Source organism: Physeter macrocephalus, chromosome 11, assembly GCF_002837175.3.
Source record: "Physeter macrocephalus isolate SW-GA chromosome 11, ASM283717v5, whole genome shotgun sequence".
Taxonomy (NCBI): Eukaryota; Metazoa; Chordata; class Mammalia; order Artiodactyla; family Physeteridae; genus Physeter; species Physeter macrocephalus.
In genome coordinates this window covers 110,021,522-110,040,866 of record NC_041224.1, presented here as the reverse complement: position 1 = coordinate 110,040,866, position 19,345 = coordinate 110,021,522, and the positions used below count along the sequence as shown (strand labels likewise).

Here is a 19,345-nt window from a genome sequence, read left to right as displayed (position 1 = left end):
GCGCCCCGCCAGCCCTCGCGCTCTCCCACTCCCTCTGCGCGTCCTCCCCGCTCCCCTCCTCCCGCTCATTCACTCGCCCCTCTCCCTTCTCCACTCTCTCCCCCTCTCTCCTTTCTTCTCCTTCTTTCACCCTCCGTCTCTCACACCCCCTCCATTCCCCTGTCTCCTTTCTGACACTGCACTGCAGCTGCTCCTCAGCCCTGCCCCCTCCCCAGTGAGAACAAACCAGCAACATTGCTTTTTTTTCCTAAAGAGATTTCTATTGATCCGATTAAAGAAAACAAAAACAAAACAACCTTAAGAAACCCCAAAAGCAAAAAAAAAAAAAAGCAAAAAAAAAAAGAAAGAAAGAAAAGAAAAAGCCAAAACAAAAGGGAGAACCTTCTCCCCGTAGAAGCGGCAGGAACTGCAAACATGATGGCGGCAGCTCCCATCCAGCAGAACGGGACCCACACTGGGGTTCCCATAGACCTGGACCCGCCGGACTCGCGGAAAAGGCCGCTGGAAGCCCCCCCTGAAGCCGGCAGCACCAAGAGGACCAATACGGGCGGTGGGTATCGCTTCCACCTCCCCGCTGGCCCCATCCCCCGCCGCCCGCCCCTGCCTCCCTCCCTCCCGCCGCCCTCCCTCCCTCCCTCCCGCGGCCCGGACACCTCCAGCCCGAACCCGGCGGCTCCCGCGCCCTGTCTCGCGCCCCCTCCCCTGCACCTGCCCCGCATCTCGCCGGCCCCGACACATTTCCATTTCTATGTTTATCATTCATCAAAATGGCGACCGGTTTTTCGGAATAGACCTATCTTTCCATTTAATCGGTCGAAAGGCTGACCATTTAAATATCCTAGACCTGGGCAAGGGGGTCCGTTAAGGAGGAGGAGGATGACCCCGAGTGAGGTGATGGCCGCCCGAAGATGCGCGCTGCATTTAACAGTCTGATTAAATAAATAAATAAATAAATGGCACTTGGGTAGCGGAGAGCAAATGATTGGGGCACCGGAGAGTTTTGCTCTCTTCATCCCCTAGGTTTCGGCCACAAGTAGTATGCAAAATCTGGAAGAGTGCATACTCTTACCGCACTTACATTGTCGGTGCAAATATTTCACTGATTTGTGTTCAGGGGTGTGCATACGAGGGTGGGGGTGTCTGGTACTCTGACTTGTTAGTTAACATCCTGCGCTTCTTGGGAAGATGAGTTTTAACGGGACCGGTATCGCTTCTTCATTTGCACTGGAGTCATCTTAACAATGCACCCAATGCATCGAGGCAGAGGTGAATTTATCTACAGCACGTACATTAGAGACGGATGGGGGTCTTGCGAATGGCACACCCGAAAAATTTGGAACGTTCATTCACATAAGGAAGCTGGATTTACCGGGGTGTTTCCTATTTAAGACATGATCAGTTTGACGGAAATTAAAGTTTATGGAGTTGGCTTTATTTTCTAAAACATTTCAATCTTTCTTGGTTCATCTACCCCCTTCGTTTTAATAATTGTGATTCTTTTGGAGAAGGAACATTATCTAGTCACTTTTAAGTGTATTTGCTGTAAATGACTCCTAAGCTTTTTAGTATTGGCAAAATTCTTCTTAAGGTCCTTTAATTAATGAGCTTAAACGAGATCATAGTAGACTAAGGAGTGCTAAAGAAATACTCCAGGATTAGTTAGATTTGCCAGTCCACATCACTTTGAGTTATTTCCTGGCAGTTATTGAAGGCTTGGAATACACCCTTCAGTTTGGGTGGGTTATTTGGTAGGAGAATGGTTGTTTTGCATACTTTAGGTAGGATATAGGCAATGGCTAATTGTAGTCTTTTTGTGTTTGCTCATGTTAAACAAATATAGCTCATCACTATTTACTGTCCTTTTATTTATTTATTTTGCAATATGTTAAGGTTTGTTATGGTATAAATCTCTGAAGTTTTGTTAAAGGGGTCAGTTCATTTTGTTTTACCGTAGTAACTACAGATAGAATTGGAAGACTTCCATGTTTGGAATAACAACTGGAATTTAGTCATCAGTTTCTACAGTGCTGCAAAATAATAGAACATGTTTAGATTTTAATTCCAAGTTTGAAAGTATAAATTCTACAGAATGGGAAACATTTCGTACATATTTATTTTTCAGTGTAATTGGCTTATTTTCGTTCTTTAAAAAAAAAAAATTTAACCCTATATTTCCTGCAGCTGTATGCCCAATGTTTTAATTGATCTTTTTCTCTCTTGAGGGTGGAGGGAGGATACAAAGTTTAAAATTATTGTGTTAACAAAGTATATTTCCTTGCATTTTTCAGAAGACGGCCAGTATTTTCTAAAGGTTCTCATACCTAGTTATGCTGCTGGATCTATAATTGGGAAGGGAGGACAGACAATTGTTCAGTTGCAAAAAGAAACTGGAGCCACCATCAAGCTGTCTAAGTCCAAAGATTTTTACCCAGGTAGGTGCAATGGTGAAGAGAATGTTTGATAAATCTCCAAGGAAATAAAAGATCTACCTGTGTTGTGTGCTGTATTGAAAGAATTCTTAATAGTGTAGACTATTTATTTATTTGATGTATTAGAGTATTTGTGGAAAAATTTTAAGAGTATTTTCACTCTTGGTTATGTTTTGTTTCTATAATTGATATTCTGTCTATGATGTAGACCAATTTTGAGATGAATCTTCTGGGTATTTCTAAATACTTCTTTCTAATTAGGGAAAAAAACTCTAAAATTTAAAGATAGAAACCTAGACAGCTGGCATCAGGAAATAGGGTTCTTCTGAAGTTTTCAGAAATAATTGTAATGACCATTAGTCTAGAGTGAATTCAGAAGAGGGGGTAGAAAGGCTTCTTAAAGAATGGACCATTTACTTTCTAAATCCATTATGTACCTCTTTCTGCTTCATTGCTTTGTTTGTTGGCCCTGGAGTGAAGAGGACAAGTGCTGCCTCTTCAGATTTTTAAAATATTGTGTTTTTAATATAACTGTGACAAGGAAATATATTATTATGTAAGAAGTGAAATAATGCTTCAAAATTTGTGTTACTTCAGAGCTGTATTAAGAGCTGTATTTGATCAAAATATGTTAACAGTTTGTGTGGTACTGTAGGTACTGTAACCCAGTGGAATATGGCAAGTTTCCTAGGTGGTATTTTTTTTTGTACTTTTCAGTGTGTTTTTAAAATTTAAACTGTTTATAGTTCTGTGCATTTATCTTTATCTTTTAAAAATCATTTTGCTACTTAATATATGGATTTTAAGTTTAATTGGAAAATCTCCATAATTGAATAGTGTATCTCCTAGATAAAACATTAATTGATTTGCTTTTACCTACATGTAGCTTCTGCCATTTTTTTTTGGTTATTTCATATTTATGGCCATAAAAAATATTTATTCAGTGCTGAGGGGACCGACACTACTTATTTTTTTTTCTTGGTAGGAAAGAAAAGCTGATTTGCTTTCAGTGATCTAATTCAGTAAGAGTTCTTTAGGACAGCAAAGACATCTGGTATGAATGTAAGCAAAACATTTGGAGGATTTCTTTTTCATAGCCAATCGCTTGGTGGTAGAAAGTGGACCACTGTACTGCATAAGAAGGTTTTAGAATGGTTGGAACTGTCATTTAGTTATGTAAATTAAATGTAGTATGTTTGGTAAACATTACATTTATTAAACTAAGGTGTAATCTATTAGATATGTCCTACGAAAGTTTGTTTTCTGTGAGTGTAGTTTTGTAGATGGCTTTCCTTGTCTCTGAAACTTTCCTTATGCATTAAGAAAGTTTGCTGACATATTCACATTCTTATACTTAAAAGGTATGTTATGATGAAAAAAATCAATGTGGAATTGTGAAAATCCTTAGTGCAAATAAAAGCATTCAAAAGAGCTTGATTGCAGAATTAATAATGTTATAGTTCTAGGAAAAGAGCTGCAATGGTAAATTAAATTCACTGTCAATAGATGAAAATGAAGTAGCTTTTCTTGCATTATACATGAGGGTATCAGATGTGCAGGGATGTTACAGAAAATTGGTGTTTATGAAGGATATTCCAAATAGTAAATTAAATGCCTTTTCATTTGAATATAGTGTATTTTCAGTGGGTTGGAAAGGGTGCAACTAGAATTAGATCTTTTGTTTTTAGTCCACAGTTGTGTATTTTTTTCTTATTACATTGAAATTGCTTATTTTATTTATAGTTCTGAGGCATGTTATTCATATAGAGCAAGAATATCCATTGGAAAAAATGGAAAACTGGAATGCGTTGAATAAAATTTTGTGTGTGTAGTGACGTAACCTGATCAAATGTGAGTTGAAATGTCTGGATAAAAGAAGGCTTATACTCTGCCTGTAACAGGTGGAAACCAGTCACAAACTATGGAATCAATTGTAAGGATAAAATAAAGCCCTGTAATTTATAAGAAGCTTTAATAATTCTGAACACTTTGTATGTAAATACGATTTTAGCTAGGTTATTACCTGTTCAGACAGATACATCTGTCTTCTTACAGACTTTAATAGTCTTTCTGTTCATACTTGACCATAAGCCTGTGGAATTATCTGAGGTCCTGGTATTCTTCAACATAGCAGCCTCTGAGCTACTTTCAACTTCTCTTACTCAGATATATTTAAGGGATACTTACCTTGCTCATCTCAAATGAACTAAATTATAACTAAATTATAAAGCTGTGATTTATACTGCCTAGTTATATAAGGACTTTCTTGTAGGATTATGCAGTAATTAAAGCCCTTTTTTGTGTGTTTCATATATGTACTTATGACTCATATTCCATTACAATGAATATGCCCGATGTTTATTTCATGAAGCATTTTTCTGTTTCTTATTTGTAAGACAGAATATTTGGGGATAAGTGCACTTCAGTTGTATAACTTAATGGATTTCCTCAAATACCTAAGTTTTAAAACAATGCAATTGTGTTCAGAAGGTTCACTTAAAATACTGGTGTATTTGAGAAAAACTTTCTTCAGGGTATATATTACAGAGTACAGACATTGCTTAAGTAGTCTCTTAAGCAACCTTGCTTTTCTGAGTAATTTTTAATATTTATGGTTGAGATGAAGAAAACAGTTTTTGCACATTAATTGGTATGAATTTAGAATTTATAGAACTGTATATTACATTGTGTATTTTAGCATGTCATATAAAATAAAATAATTTGGGGAAATTGTATGATGAGGATTGTAAAGTGCATTTATCAATTACTGTAATCGGAAAAAAAAGATCAATAAGTAGATTCATTTTTTTGCTGTGCTGTGTAATTCATTTATCTATTACTAAAAATCTAAATCTTACAAAATACTAACTTATTACCTGTGGTTTATGAATATATCTTTTATTCTTACTTGATTAAAGCAACCTAACTTGATTTATTTATATATCTTTTTTACAATTAGGTTACCCAAAGTTAATGCCTTTTAATTAAAAAACAGCTTTCTCATTTTGGGAAATACATTACTGTATGCATTTTCAGGATGGCAATAGGATAGTATTCTTTTATTCCTTTATTTGGCATCTGAAGATGTGTTTGGTTTTGTTAATAGATTGATTTTATCTGTTAAAATCATTTAATGAATGGTTCAGGTAGATAATTGGGAAAATTTATTGAATACATTCTTCATTGGGAATAGTAAAGGATATATAAAAAATATTTTCGTTTATGCCTTAGATTTTAGAACACTTCATAGTGTACTTATTTTATTCCATTATATGACACTGGAGATATTCATTATATCAAACAGGAATTCTCTATAATCTTAGCATATATTTGTGTGTGTTTTAAACTGTTTTCATACTTGTGGCTATAAAACTGGATCACATTTATTATAAATTATTTCCTTTTTTGGTCCTTAAATTAAAATTTGAGCGCATTATTCCTAGATTTATTGTATCTTAATTTATCACTGTCCAACTTGGGTGATGCTTTTTTAAAAAACCACAAACTATTTATATGTGAAATCTTTAAAAATCATGAAAAAGCAGAATGTAAGTGAAATTTTCTTTTAGTGAAGGAAATACGCCACACTGCCTTAATTTTGACATGGGGAAAATTCAGTGGCCAATTTAACCATTAGGGTTGGGATTGTATAAGAATGATAATTCTTTTGGAAATAAGAGGAGTTTATGAAGTTTGAAATAGATCACTTTTGTTTACATTGTTGAACGAAGAGTATTATTGTATTGGTAGTACAATGTGAATACTTCTGTTATAGCTTCTGAAAGTTGCAGTCTATACTCTTTTCTTTGATCTAAGGTGCTTTGCATCTTAGAAATTTACTGGCATATATTTTAAGGCAAAATTAGCAGGTAAATATAATTGTAACAGTAGAAAGTAGAAAATAAAGTATAATTCCAATATTGTTGAATTTAATAGGGTAGCTGTCATTACATTGTGCTATACCTTTGGTTTTAGTATTGTCAAAGAGTTGCTGACACGTAATGTGTTTTTCTTTAAATATTAAAGTTGTAATGGTTATGTTTGTCATACTGCCTATGGTTGTGGGTTATTTTATGTTTTGTCTGTCTCTATCCTCAGTTGTGGGAGGAGCCATAAGCTTTCACTTATACATTAATATCTGTCTGAAAATTTGCTGCATTTTTAATACTTTATTTCTCATTTTAAGCAATAGAAAATCTCAACACATGAAGGAATGTTAATGGCATAGCACAATCTATATTAAAATTGTACTTTCTGAAAGTTATAATTTTTATACTTAACCCATGAAAACAAATGTTTTGTGGTGTGAAATTTTTTAGAAAGATTGAATTAGCATTAAAAATCTTAGCTATTCATTTTATTTGATTCTTTTTAAAATTTCATCTGGATGTTATATCTTCTATTATCGATTTAGTAAGTTATAGCTTTACAATGTCCGTGTTTTCATGAATTATATAGCACAATGTCACTTTGAAATTTGCTATTTGAAGACTTCTAGGTTTTGGAAAAATAGCTCATTTAAAATTTGTGACATTGTAAGGTAATATAGTACGTCTAACAATGTTGTCTTGCAAATATCACCCCCAAAGGATTTCAGGAATAGTTTAAAAATAGTGAGCACAGTTGGTGAAATAGTTCAATATTTATGTATTGGAGGTGTTTCGTACAATATACAAAGAGGAAAAACGATCTGTGTCTTGGGAACTCTAAGGAGTATGTGGTATCACTAAAAACCGAGCAAGAAACCACCAGTTAGAAACATGTCTTTGTATAGTTTGGTTCTTTTGTTTTATTTTGCTCTGGCTTAAGAAAATTAATTTTTGCTCTTAAATATTACAAATAACATTTGCTGAACACAGTTATGCCACTTGTTAACTAAAATTCAGCACCTAGTAATTTTTTTTTTTTTTTTTACTTAGAGTTTAGTCTCAGTTGTTTCCAGTTTAGTGGAGCTGTGTTTTAAAGGATAACTTTTATGAGCAAGTGCAGCTTTTCAGAATAAAATTGGGGGGATGAGGGTGGGAGATTTGTACTTGATTGCCATCTCATTTCCATCTTTGGATGAAGCTCTAGCATAAAGTTAAACAACATCTGCAGAGATCTGACTGACAAACATCTCTCTGGGACTCATCATTGCAGCCTGCAGCAGGTGCATTCAGCTTTGCAGTCTTTTCCAGAAAGAGGTTAGTTTGTTCTAACATTTATCGGTAGACCAGTGGAAGCAAGTGACTAGAGAGAAGAGGTTGGTTGTCACTTGTCCAGTGCTGGAATACTACAGGTAATTGGACTGGACTGGTGGGAACTGTAGCAGTATGTGTCTCACATTGCATTGCAGCTGCTATGGAGCTTAATTAACCTGACCCTCAGAGACTGAAGTGTCACGGTATAAAATGTAACATGCAAGAAATGAAGCAGTGCTTTTCAATACTTCCTGATGCTTGGGTTGGTAAAATTTCTATTTTCTGCATCCTATTCTTTAAAGATATGGCATCACATTTTCCATTTTTTATATGGAAATATTTGAAACTAAAATGATTTCCATGAATCTGATAGAATCTACATGAAAAGGAGATAGGGGCTTTAGGTATAGAAATAAAGAGAAAATAACCTTAAGTGGGAAGTATTTAAAGTTCGCTATTCCACACGTATATTTTCAGATCATGAGTGAGTGGAAATAAGTGGAAGTACATTGTAGTTATTTTTTTATTATCTTAGATTAACATTTATTTATTTGTTTTTTTAAGAGAAAGAACCTGTGTAAAATTAAGTTGTATCTTTTTAGCATGTTAGGGACTTTGACAGGCAAACTTTGCTGAGTGTTTTGACGTGTTCCAACACACAAGACAGGCATAGTATGTTAAAAATGTTTTTAGGATGCTTCAGCTTAATATATGAGTGCTGTTGAAGTGATTCTTTACCACAGTTTATTATAAGTAAATTAAAATTTGATTAAATAAAAACTCTAAAAAAGTCAATCATTCATTTGTTTTAAATTTCTTCATTTATTTGAAATACTGACAGTATGCTTCCATGACACATATAGAAGTTTCTTGTGTGTTCTAATAGTATTCCCAATTAATGTAGATGTCTCATCACAGTCCTGTTTATCAGTTGGCCTTTGAACGGAAAAAATGTCTTTAAATTAAATCTGGCAAAGTGCTATACTATTTTAAAATAATTCAGAATTTTAAAATATCATTTAGAGTCTTTGTGAAGCAGTTTTATTATTTTGACTTTTTTATTAGTTTTACTAAGTTGAATTTTTTGGTATCCATTGACTATAACTTGTCAATTACCCAAGAGTAATTAAGTTTTGGAGTTTGCAGATTTTTTGTAATCTGTATACTTTTATTGAAGGAATTTTTACCAGAGTGGCCAATAACTATTTGATTCTGAAGTTACTGTTTGTAAGAAAAAGCTTCTAAAATTTATCTTAATTAGATTATGAATAATAGGTAATTTATTGGTAATTATAGTAATTGTGGAAAATAAGATTAAAATAATTATCTCTAGAAGTGGAGAGAATCATTCCTCCACTTTTAAACATATTTCATTTTTCAATCAAGATTTTTCATTTTTGACATTGTGGAATGTTGTTTTCTTATTCTCATTAATATAAAAATATTCTTTAAAATTACACATTTAAGAAGTTTTGATAAAGAAGATATTGAATAAGAATAAACATTTTAAACTAGAAAATAGAAAATAAAGATTACTACGTAACTGACAAACTTTTTGAGATATTTTCAACATTTGCTAAGTTTCAAACCACTATATGGATATCCTTTTCCATGACAAACTTGATCATGAAAACACATAATATCTGCACTCCATCATTGATCTTTTGCTGCTTCCTGCAGGGCCTGTCATAGCATCGTTGACAGGACCAGATGAAAAAGAAATCAATATCTTGAGTTTTTTAACAGCAAAATGTTTCAGGTAAGATTATTTGGTGTGGAAAATAAAACATTTTTTACCATTTTTATACTCATTTAATAATTGATATTTAAAATGAATATTTTTCTTATTTTAAGACCTGTTTTATGTCTTACTGATGTTCAGTATATTTGTCATATCCAATGAATTTTATTCTGAACTCAGTAATTTTTAAGTTTTAGACTGTAGTGTTTCTTACTTTCCTTGTGAAACTTAGCATACTTTTTGAAGCTTTGAAGAATAACTTTTCTTTCTCTTTGAAAGATTTTGGAGAACAGTTACACGTTGAAGGCCCCATAATTTCATTGTAGGATAAATTTTCACACAATGAACTTATTAACTAAATAAGAGTTCAAATCCTGCATTTCCTCTAGGATAGATATAATAAATATTACTCTCAGGTTGATTGAATTTTTAGAAATCATTCTTATCTTGAAGAAAGTTGTCTTCATTTAAATTGTTAATAATTTGCTGCTCTGGTACTGAGATTGGGCGGTGACTTTATTTTAAGATTTAGTAGATAGAGGGAAGGACAGAAAATAAGGAAAGGGTTAGTGCATTTTATTAACACAATAGTAGAGAATTCAGTATGTGTTTTTGTTTTATGTTACTAAATATTTTTGAATAACTGCAGCTTTTTAATTTTGGTTATATTCATTCTTGAAATACTTGTTTTTGAAGGAGTTATTGTTGGAAGCATTTGAGCTTCTACTTGGAGATCTTTCATTCACATACATAGTTTTAATTATCCTTTGTATAATTCCTGTGTTTTTAATTTTCTAAGACTAATTATTTTTTTTAAGTCAGAAAAGTGCTTTTTTAAAAAAAATCTAGTTTCAGTCTTCACTCTGAAATCTGTCTGGAAGTTTTTCTCTTGTCAATATAAGTATTTATCAGCTGCTTCCTATGAGTCCAGGTGTCCTATGGTCATTATGACTTAGAATTATTACGAAGCATCTTTTCTTTGTAAAGTAATATGGGTATGTTTTACTTCACCCTAGAATGTTGTGCTTTGATTGTTATTGTATCCTTAAGTTTTGTTTAAAAATATTTTTTATATTGCATCTCTGATATCTGTCAATGACTTAGTGAGGACATTTAGGAGTATCGAAGAGGCTTTTTTTTTTTTTTTCGTTTAAAGGGATTGGAAGAATAATGGAATTGTGGAACTAGATGAAAGAAATGGCGCTTCGGTACGATCTCTTCCAGAATCTTCATTAAATAGTTGAGAAAACCAAGATACCAAGAGTGATATAGGCAAATAATTGTCCTGCAACTTTTAAATATGTTTTCTGAATTTGTGGTACAATTATAGTAGATACTTCATTCTCTTTTTGTTTTGCTTTACTCTTTTTTTTTTCCTCCTATTTTTGAATATGCCTCTCTGAGGAAATAAGTCTTCACTTCTCTCTCCTAGTTTTAAAATAAATATTCCTCCACCCACCCCCGCTTTTTTAAACTAAGTTGAAAGCACAGTAGTTATTTTACAATAATTTTTGTTGTTGTTGATTTGCTACACTGAAAGGCCAAAGACAGGTACTCTTTATCATTATCATATGTTAAAAAACAAAGATATGGTAGATTATATTGCCCGGAATATAACCTGGTCATTTCTGTATTTTCATAATTGTACTGTTTGAAAATGGCAGTATTCAGGGTTATTTGATTTCTACAGCTTTGTTACTTCATTTGCAAAGTTATATTTTTTTTCTTCTTTTTCTTCTTTTTTTCTTCCTTCCTTTGTTCCTTAGCTCAACTTTTTAATTTCTTCATGTTTGGTTAAACAGAGTATTGACATTGCTAAAAAAAATTATATAGACTTTCTAAGTCAGATTCTGTTTTTGGGGACATATGTATTTTCCATATTTTTATGACTTATAAAATTTCCTTAAGTATTGCATATTTGGCTAGGTATTCATAACAGTTGGTTTTAAAAGGACAGAGTATTATGATTAAGAAATAAGCATGAGCGTAATTGTAAGGCAATCTAAGTACAAATGAAGATATATAATAATTATTAATTTTAAAACATAATTATTTTCTCTTTTTTGTCTATCCATTTCATCAAATTGGTCCACTTCTCAGTTAATTAGAATTCTGATGCTCTTTGCATTGCATTATAGGCTTGAGGGCTACTTTCTAAGATAATTATAAAAGTCACTTAATGTGATTTTGAAGATATTTTTCCTTCACGGATTTAAATTAAAACAAAAAAATTTGTCATAGTCTTTACTTAGTACAGTTGAATAGTAGAATTAAGCTTCATTGATATGAAGGAATTTATGTCATCCTTCATGCCTGCTGTATGTTCAGCATATAGCCCAGTGCTTTAAACATCTCTGGCATTTGAAATATAAATGAATGAATGTGTGATTGAATGAATGACCAATCTGAGGCTTCATCTGTGATTGTGATGGATATAGAAGGCGATCTTCAGTTTTGTATTATATTTCTAGCTTACTTTAGTGGGGTGATAATACAATGAACGTAGAAGGCAATTCATCTTTAATTTTGTATTATATTTCTAGTTTACTTAGCGGTGTGTATGTGTGGGTATATGTGTGTGTGAAACATCTGTATTTCGGATAAGTAAACTAATGAGTTCAAAATTCAGACAAACAAGGAAACACCGTAGAAGTGTTAAGACAAATATGGGCCAGGTCTTATGAAAGAAGAGTAGAATTTTGTTTTCTATTTATCATGTTGTCCTGAAACTTTCAGAAAACTGAAAGCTAGTATTATGGAGAGTACTTAAAAGCTGTCTCTCAGATGAAGATCAATTTAAAAATACTCTGTCTTAAGAAACATGAGCTTAACTAATATTTATTTATTAATAAAGTAATAAAAAGTACCTATATTACAAGATTTGATAGCTATATCGCATTATAGTTTACTTATTGCCACATGGCTACCTGTGCAGTAAGGAACAATCTGCTGATGACTTTTCTTGAGATACCTTGAAAATCAAAGATTACTAACCACTAAATTGAGGTTACTTTATTAAAAATATGATTAGTAAATGTTTTGTTTTTAATATATTTTAATATCTCCTTCCCCACCTATAGTGGGGAAGTAAACATGTATAACTACATTAGGACTTTTAGAAGCTGGACTATTAAATTTTCTTATTCACTCAGGAGAAGAGTATACCAACTATGTAGTAGATTGGAATTTATATGCTTTGAGTTTGACTAACTCAAATACTTTATTTGAAATTAATAGGAAAGTTATTGAATTTGGTTTTCTTCAAAGTCTTTTAAATACTTTTTAAACACAATTTAGAGAAATGTATGAAATATTAGTGTTTATCTTTTATTAATACATTGTTTGATTTTTGCTGCAATAAACCAATGAAACTTCTAAGATTTAATAAATATATTTGGTTTCAGGCTTAGTCCCTTACATTTTTATAAATTCGATTTATTTTTTAAAAAGCTGATGGAGAAAAAAAAAAAGCTGATGGAGAATAACGGGTTAAAATAACTCTAAGTGTTGGGCTTCCCTGGTGGCGCAGTGGTTGGGAGTCCGCCTGCCAGTGCAGGGGACGGGGGTTCGTGCCCCGGTCCGGGAAGATCCCACATGCCGCGGAGCGGCTGGGCCCGTGAGCCATGGCCGCTGGGCCTGCGCGTCCGGAGCCTGTGCTCCGCAACGGGAGAGGCCACAACAGTGAGAGGCCCGCGTACCGGAAAAAAAAACAAAAAAAATAACTCTAAGTGTTTACTTGGCTGCTTCCCCTGCCCTCCTCTGCCACCATGGCCAGATTTTAACATTCTGATGGACATTTATGCGTTCCCTTTGGGGTTAGAACGAGATATACAGTTTTCTGAAGTTCTTACTCTCAAGCAAGGGAGCAATAAGAAACAATAAAGATAAATACCTGGTTATCATGAAATTTGATAATTGTATAATGATAGAATTATGTCTTGAAGTTGAAACTGCCTCTGTCAGTGGCAAGATCTTGAGAGAAGAGGGTATACTTCAAAAAAGACTTCAAGGAGGAGCTGACAGTTTTGAGGGTTGAATTTTAATTTGCTTGGTGGACAAGAGTGGAAGGTCATTTGAAGCAGAGACAATATATGTATCCGTGGAGTTATGAAAAATTCCTGGTATATTCAGGGGTCTAAAAGTAGTTTGGTATTACTGGGATACAAAGTAGATATTGCTGTGGGGAGAGAGTGGGAGTAGGGAGATACTATCAATACTTGTACAGATAAGAGAAAATGTATTAAAAATGTAAAAGAAAAGAGTTTGATAGAAAAATATTTAATTTGGAGAAATTCAATAGGAAGAAATATTTTAAAGAAAAAGTACATTTGTTATGTCTATAAGATGAATGACAGTGGTACTGTAATTAAAATATATGTATTTGTATAAATAGTGATACTTGTACTTTGGAGGAAGGATTGCCCTAGTTATCTAAAAGCAGAGTTAAATAGTAGATTGGGGAGTCTGGCTTTCTGCCTCGATTATATAAGTAGAATTAAAGAGAAGACTAATTTGTTTAGAAAGAAAGGAAAAAACTACTAGAGATAAAAGAAATGTTAAATATGAAAGCTATCTTTTTATTAAGCAACTACGTGCTGAGGGTAGAAGAAAAAAAGTGTGGAACCTAGTGAGTGAAAATGTCAGTGAGGAATGTGTGGAACCTAGTGAATGAAAATGTCAGTGAGGAATGTTTTGCCGTATTCAGGAAAGCTCTGGAGATAGAAATCCATTTTTGACATTTGTTCACTCTTATATAACCTGTTGTCTATGCAGGTGCATTTAAAGTTAATGACTCACATGGTTTCTTTTACTAGTTTGCCTTTGATTAATAGCTGTTTAGAATCATAGATCTGATAAAAATTTTCTCATTCCTTAAATTATGAATATGTAGGCCTAGTTTCTAGCTCTCTTGGTATATGAACATTTATTTTTAATTTGATGAAAATTAGTGATTTGCACAACGTATGCAATTTTAATGTGTGAATTTTAATTTTTTGGCAGTGTTCAAACACTTAAGTTTTGGTATGTGATAGAGACATTGGTGTGTGTTATGTCAATGAAAATGAAAGTTGAAACTTTCATTATTCATTGTTAGTGGATTCTCTGTTGTATAATTATTTTGTTTGGCATTTCAATTGATTATTGAGATTCAGCAGGATTCTCCATCATTGATAAATATTTATTTCATATAAAAATTAGTCTTAATTGATAATCTGTCAAATGCAGATGAGTTTAAAAAGTCACTGTGAAAAATATGGCACTGTTTTACATTTAGAAAATGAGATTAAAAATCTATCTAGCATTTATATTTATTTGTGAAATTATTGGCTAGTTGTGTAGAGAAACATTAAAAAATTGAACAGCTGAAGTGACATTAAGCACCAGATGGGAATTTGAAATAAAAATATTCATTGTGTAATCTTTATTTAAGTGCTATTCACAATTCAATGATATCAGTTGTATAACTCAAGGTTGACTTCAATATAAAAAGGAAGCATAACCAGAGTCTCATTGCCTTCAAATTGATGTGCATATCATGGCATGGTGACATGTTCTTTAAGGGATAAATAATATAGGTAAGGTGACTGCATACATTGCAGAACCAATACAATTCCTTCTGAGAAAATCTGTGAAGGAACTTTGGGTTTGTGAATTGTTTCAAAGTGACATTTATTTAAATTGAACATCTTTTACGAATTCTGCCTTTAAGATGATATTCTATTTTACATTTACACGTATATTCTCAACTGAAAATTTCCAGCCATGTCTTCTTTACAGTAATGTTTGACATTGTTTCTTCTGAAATATGTACCTACTCTGTTTAAGGAAAGGTATGTTCCTTTGAAAGCTTTATCAGATTTTTAGCTACACTGGTATATTTGACAACTTATTTAAAAACTAGAATGACTCTAGATGTGAAAACACAAACTGTGATAATAAGCTAAATATGCCATATGTGGCAGTTTAGGTTGGCCATATATCTCAAATGGCATGTTTAATGTACTGTATTAGTAAGATTAGTAATTTTACGGTGGAAGGCTGCTACTTTTATTTTATAGTCTTTTGCTGGTGGGCTTAGAATGCTGACAGACCATTTACTTTGTAAATCTTTGTTTTCAGCCCAATGGCAAATTTTTTTGCCATTGAAATTATCTACATGGGATCCCTCTTAGTAACTAACTTATCCTCTAAAGTTTGTGAAAATTAATGAGAATTACAAGTAAGCAGTATATAGTTTGACAGATGATTATGAATGTGAAATGTAATCATGTATTTTTGTTAAGGAATAATAATGCTAATATATTTGGTATAACCAAAATGGTTTAGTAAAATAATTAAGAGTTGAAAATGGTGTTTTTATTTTTAGAAAATGTATATATATTAATAGGAAAAGTCTTGAGGTTCTGTGTCTATATACCATTTATAAAACCATTTAAAGCTAACTGCAATAAATATTGCCCCTTTATGACAGTATGACTACACTCTGAAATCATATTCCAGGTTTCTTGAACAAACTTTTTTCTTTGATATTTTAAAATACTGCTTTTATTAAAAATTTTTTTGAAAACCCTTCAAATACTTCAGCAGATTACATTAAAAATAAGTAGAAACTGCATTGTGAGTGGGATAATTTCCCTAAATGAAAGGGATAAATAATGTAGGTAAGGACTATGTACATTTTTTGACTACTTAAAATATGCAGAACAAATACAATTCTGTTTGAGGAAAATTTTGAAGAAATTTTGGGTTTAGGAAACATTTCAAGTAACAGTTAGCTAAATTAAGTATCTTTTAAAGAGCCAGGCTCTGATTTTCTTTATGTACATATTTAAACTCTCTTGACCATTAATGGGAAAAATGATAGTCTTGTTTTTAAAAGTCTAGAACTGTATAACTAAAACTTAATAAAAGTAAGTGAGCAGTACATAAAAGTAATTTGCTAATCATGCCTTAATTAGATCTTACATCTCTATGCTTAAAATGTCGGTGTAGGCAGGAATTCTTATATCTGTTTTACAGTTGAGGAAAATAAGATAGTGAAAGTTAAAATGATTTGTGATATAGAAAGTTAATGATGAACTTGTTTGTTTACTGTTATTCTATAACTCTTTGCATCAGACTGCTTATAAATTTGAGTTAAAAAATACAGTATTCAAAATTTAGGTAAGATTCACCAAACTGCCACATTTGACCCATCACTGAGAAATAATTAGATATTTTTTATGGATTGATAATTTTCCCTGTTCATCTGGAAATGCTTCAAATTTCAGTTTTTGCCATTGAAAGTGAAACTGTAATAATTAAGCAAAATAGAGACTAAAAACAAGTTTTCTGTTCTGACCAGATCTCTGTAAACATAGAACCTTGATATCGTCTATGTATTTCCTGTCTTCATATTGCTATTAGGCATTAAGAGAGTTTGAAATTTTGCCTTGTCTACGAAGTTTTTTACATGAAATCATTTGATTATTCATTTAGCATTGTAAGATTTGTCTTTCACATTTTAAATCATGTATAACCACTGATCTAGAGATTTGTTAAACTGTAGACTTAAGGTTAGTAAGGTCTAGTCAAATCACTGTGATAGTACTTACTATAATCAAAGTTTTTATGAAGATAATATGCTTTGGATATTATACAGTGGAGTTTATTAAGAAAATATCAAATCAATTCAGTACTTTTTAATGCTTTATGGGGATGTGAGATGGAATACAAGACTCCTAGAGAACATGTGGTGTCAGAGCAGAGTTTGAATCCGAGCTCTGCCACTTAACTAGTTGTATGATTTTGGTCAAATCATTTAATCTTCTTGGACCTCTAATTTTCTAATCTGTGTGTGATTAGTACTTCTTGCATAGTTATAAAATGTTGGTAGTTATAAAATATATCACAAAAGGAAAAAATGTAAAAGCATGTCATATAATACCTGACATATAGTAAGCATTTTATGACTCTTATCTTTTTTCATCTCCTTCTTCTTCCAGTGTTTGTTACATTTATAATACTAAGTTTACAGCAAAGATTTTAATGTAAAATAAGTTACATTAATGGGGTGGCAAAAAGGAAACATTGGTATAAGGATTTTTTTCAAAAATTTTTTTTCTCATAATAACGGATTATTTTAAAATGTAGGCAATACAGAGAAAGTTAGTTAACCTCTCCTCATCCTTTAGGGTAATTAATATAAATAATTTCGTATGTATTCTTGCATACTTTATAAATGCCTTTTTATATAGGTTCATATTTTTAGTAGATATTACAAACGATATTTGTTATATATAGGAATGAGTTTTCAGCAAATCACCTCTTTTGGTTAATGGACTTATGGAGGTTCTAAGGTGTCCTTCCTATCTCAGCTATGTGGATATTTTTACTTACATAGCCAAAAAATATGCTCTGTGATACCCCTGAATGTATGCAGAGCTTTGTTTGTTTGTTTTTCACGCATATGGTTGAGATAAAAACTAGGGACATGATTTTATAATATTTAAGCAGATTAAATTGCATATGAGCATATGGGCTTCTTTGTATTAAGACTCTTCAAAAATTAACATAATTCATTAGTCTCTCCTTCATTCTTGTGCATTAAAAATATTGATCAGGGCTTCAGTAGGAATAAAGCAGGTGGCATACAGAATATTTAATACTTGCTTTCATGATATTTTTCAAGATACTAAGACTTCTGAAAATTCTTTTTCTGTTAGTCAAAAAGTCATAGTGTACTGAATGATAAAGCTAGATATTTAGTAATATAGATGATGATCATAAGGCTTGTTTTTTAAGTTAAATTTTTTGATTACTTCTGTGAAGGCCTTAAACACTTTAATTCATGCAGCTTCCATGAAAGATCTAAGAGAATTTAGTGATATAGTTTTACTAAGAGTGTCTTTATTGCTTTACATTCCTTAACAAGTATTCATATTTTCCGTGAGTCGTCACAAAAATTCTTGATCGCCATTATGGTAAAGTTCTTTTTTATGATGTGTCTATATTTTGTTATCATTAGTGTATAAACTTAATGCTGTATTCAAATTCCTTACCTATTAAATATTACTTACATATTAAATATTTAAGATTCATCTAATACTATAATAGCAAGAACAACAGTATATGTGATTTTGTTTTGTGTGAATGTGCCCTTGAGGACAATAAATGTAATTGAGATCATATTGATTTGGGGGTTGCTTTGTTGAAAATATAAAATATTAGTGAATATCTGTTATAGTATTGAGTAAATTCAATTTTGTATTTAGAATGTTACACCTTTGAATATATAAAAATACTAGATGCTGTAGGAAAAAATAAAATGAGAAACTTTGCAAAAGGTAATTTAATTCTAGAATGATTAAATACTATGGGCCTAATCTTTAGAGCAATGGACTTATTTTAGATACTTACAACCTGTAGAGATGATGAAGTCTAGTTGGAATGAGTGTAATATTGAAAGTTGGCAGTTTATAAAAGAGGAATGTGTATTTGTCTAGGGTACAGATGACTAAGGGTTATCTCTCTTTATATTAGGATATGGTTTTGGGAAATGAAACAATTTGAGATAGGCTGTGAATGCTGAAAATAACCCCAACTTCCTTCTCATGTGCAACATTTTCACTTTTCTTTGGAACTAAGGCAGCAGGCCACATAATATATGATGAATTTAAGTATCAATTGCAAAACATCCTCTGTCATCCTAATTGACAATCTTATGTCCTATTTCACTGAGAAAAAAAGTAATTAAAAGAAATTTTACAAGCTTCCACCAGTAGATCTAGCAACCCAACTGTATCAGTACCTGTATGGTCTATATCTTGTCAGGGTCATTGGTGACTTTAATGAGGATAATTCAGAGGTGGGTTCTCAGTTCTTATCTCTATATACAATCAGCAGTATTTGATATAGTGATCACTGCCTTTTCTTTGAAACATTTCTTTCTGCATCCAGCATACCTCTACCTAACTAATTGCAGCCTCAAGTTTCCTTTGTTGGTTTGTTCTCAT

General features: G+C 32.3%; 1 protein-coding gene across 1 annotated transcript in view; it reads left to right on the top strand.

Moving 5' to 3' along the window:
• Nucleotides 1-6: 6 nt before the first annotated feature.
• NOVA1 (NOVA alternative splicing regulator 1) overlaps nucleotides 7-19,345 on the top strand; it is a 141,412-nt gene continuing 122,073 nt past the window's right edge. Inside the window, exons 1-2 of the mRNA XM_024118388.3 lie at nucleotides 7-550; nucleotides 2,289-2,432. Of these exons, the coding sequence (XP_023974156.1) occupies nucleotides 415-550; nucleotides 2,289-2,432 (280 nt within the window). The 5' untranslated portion in view covers nucleotides 7-414. The remainder of the gene's footprint in view (nucleotides 551-2,288; nucleotides 2,433-19,345) is intronic.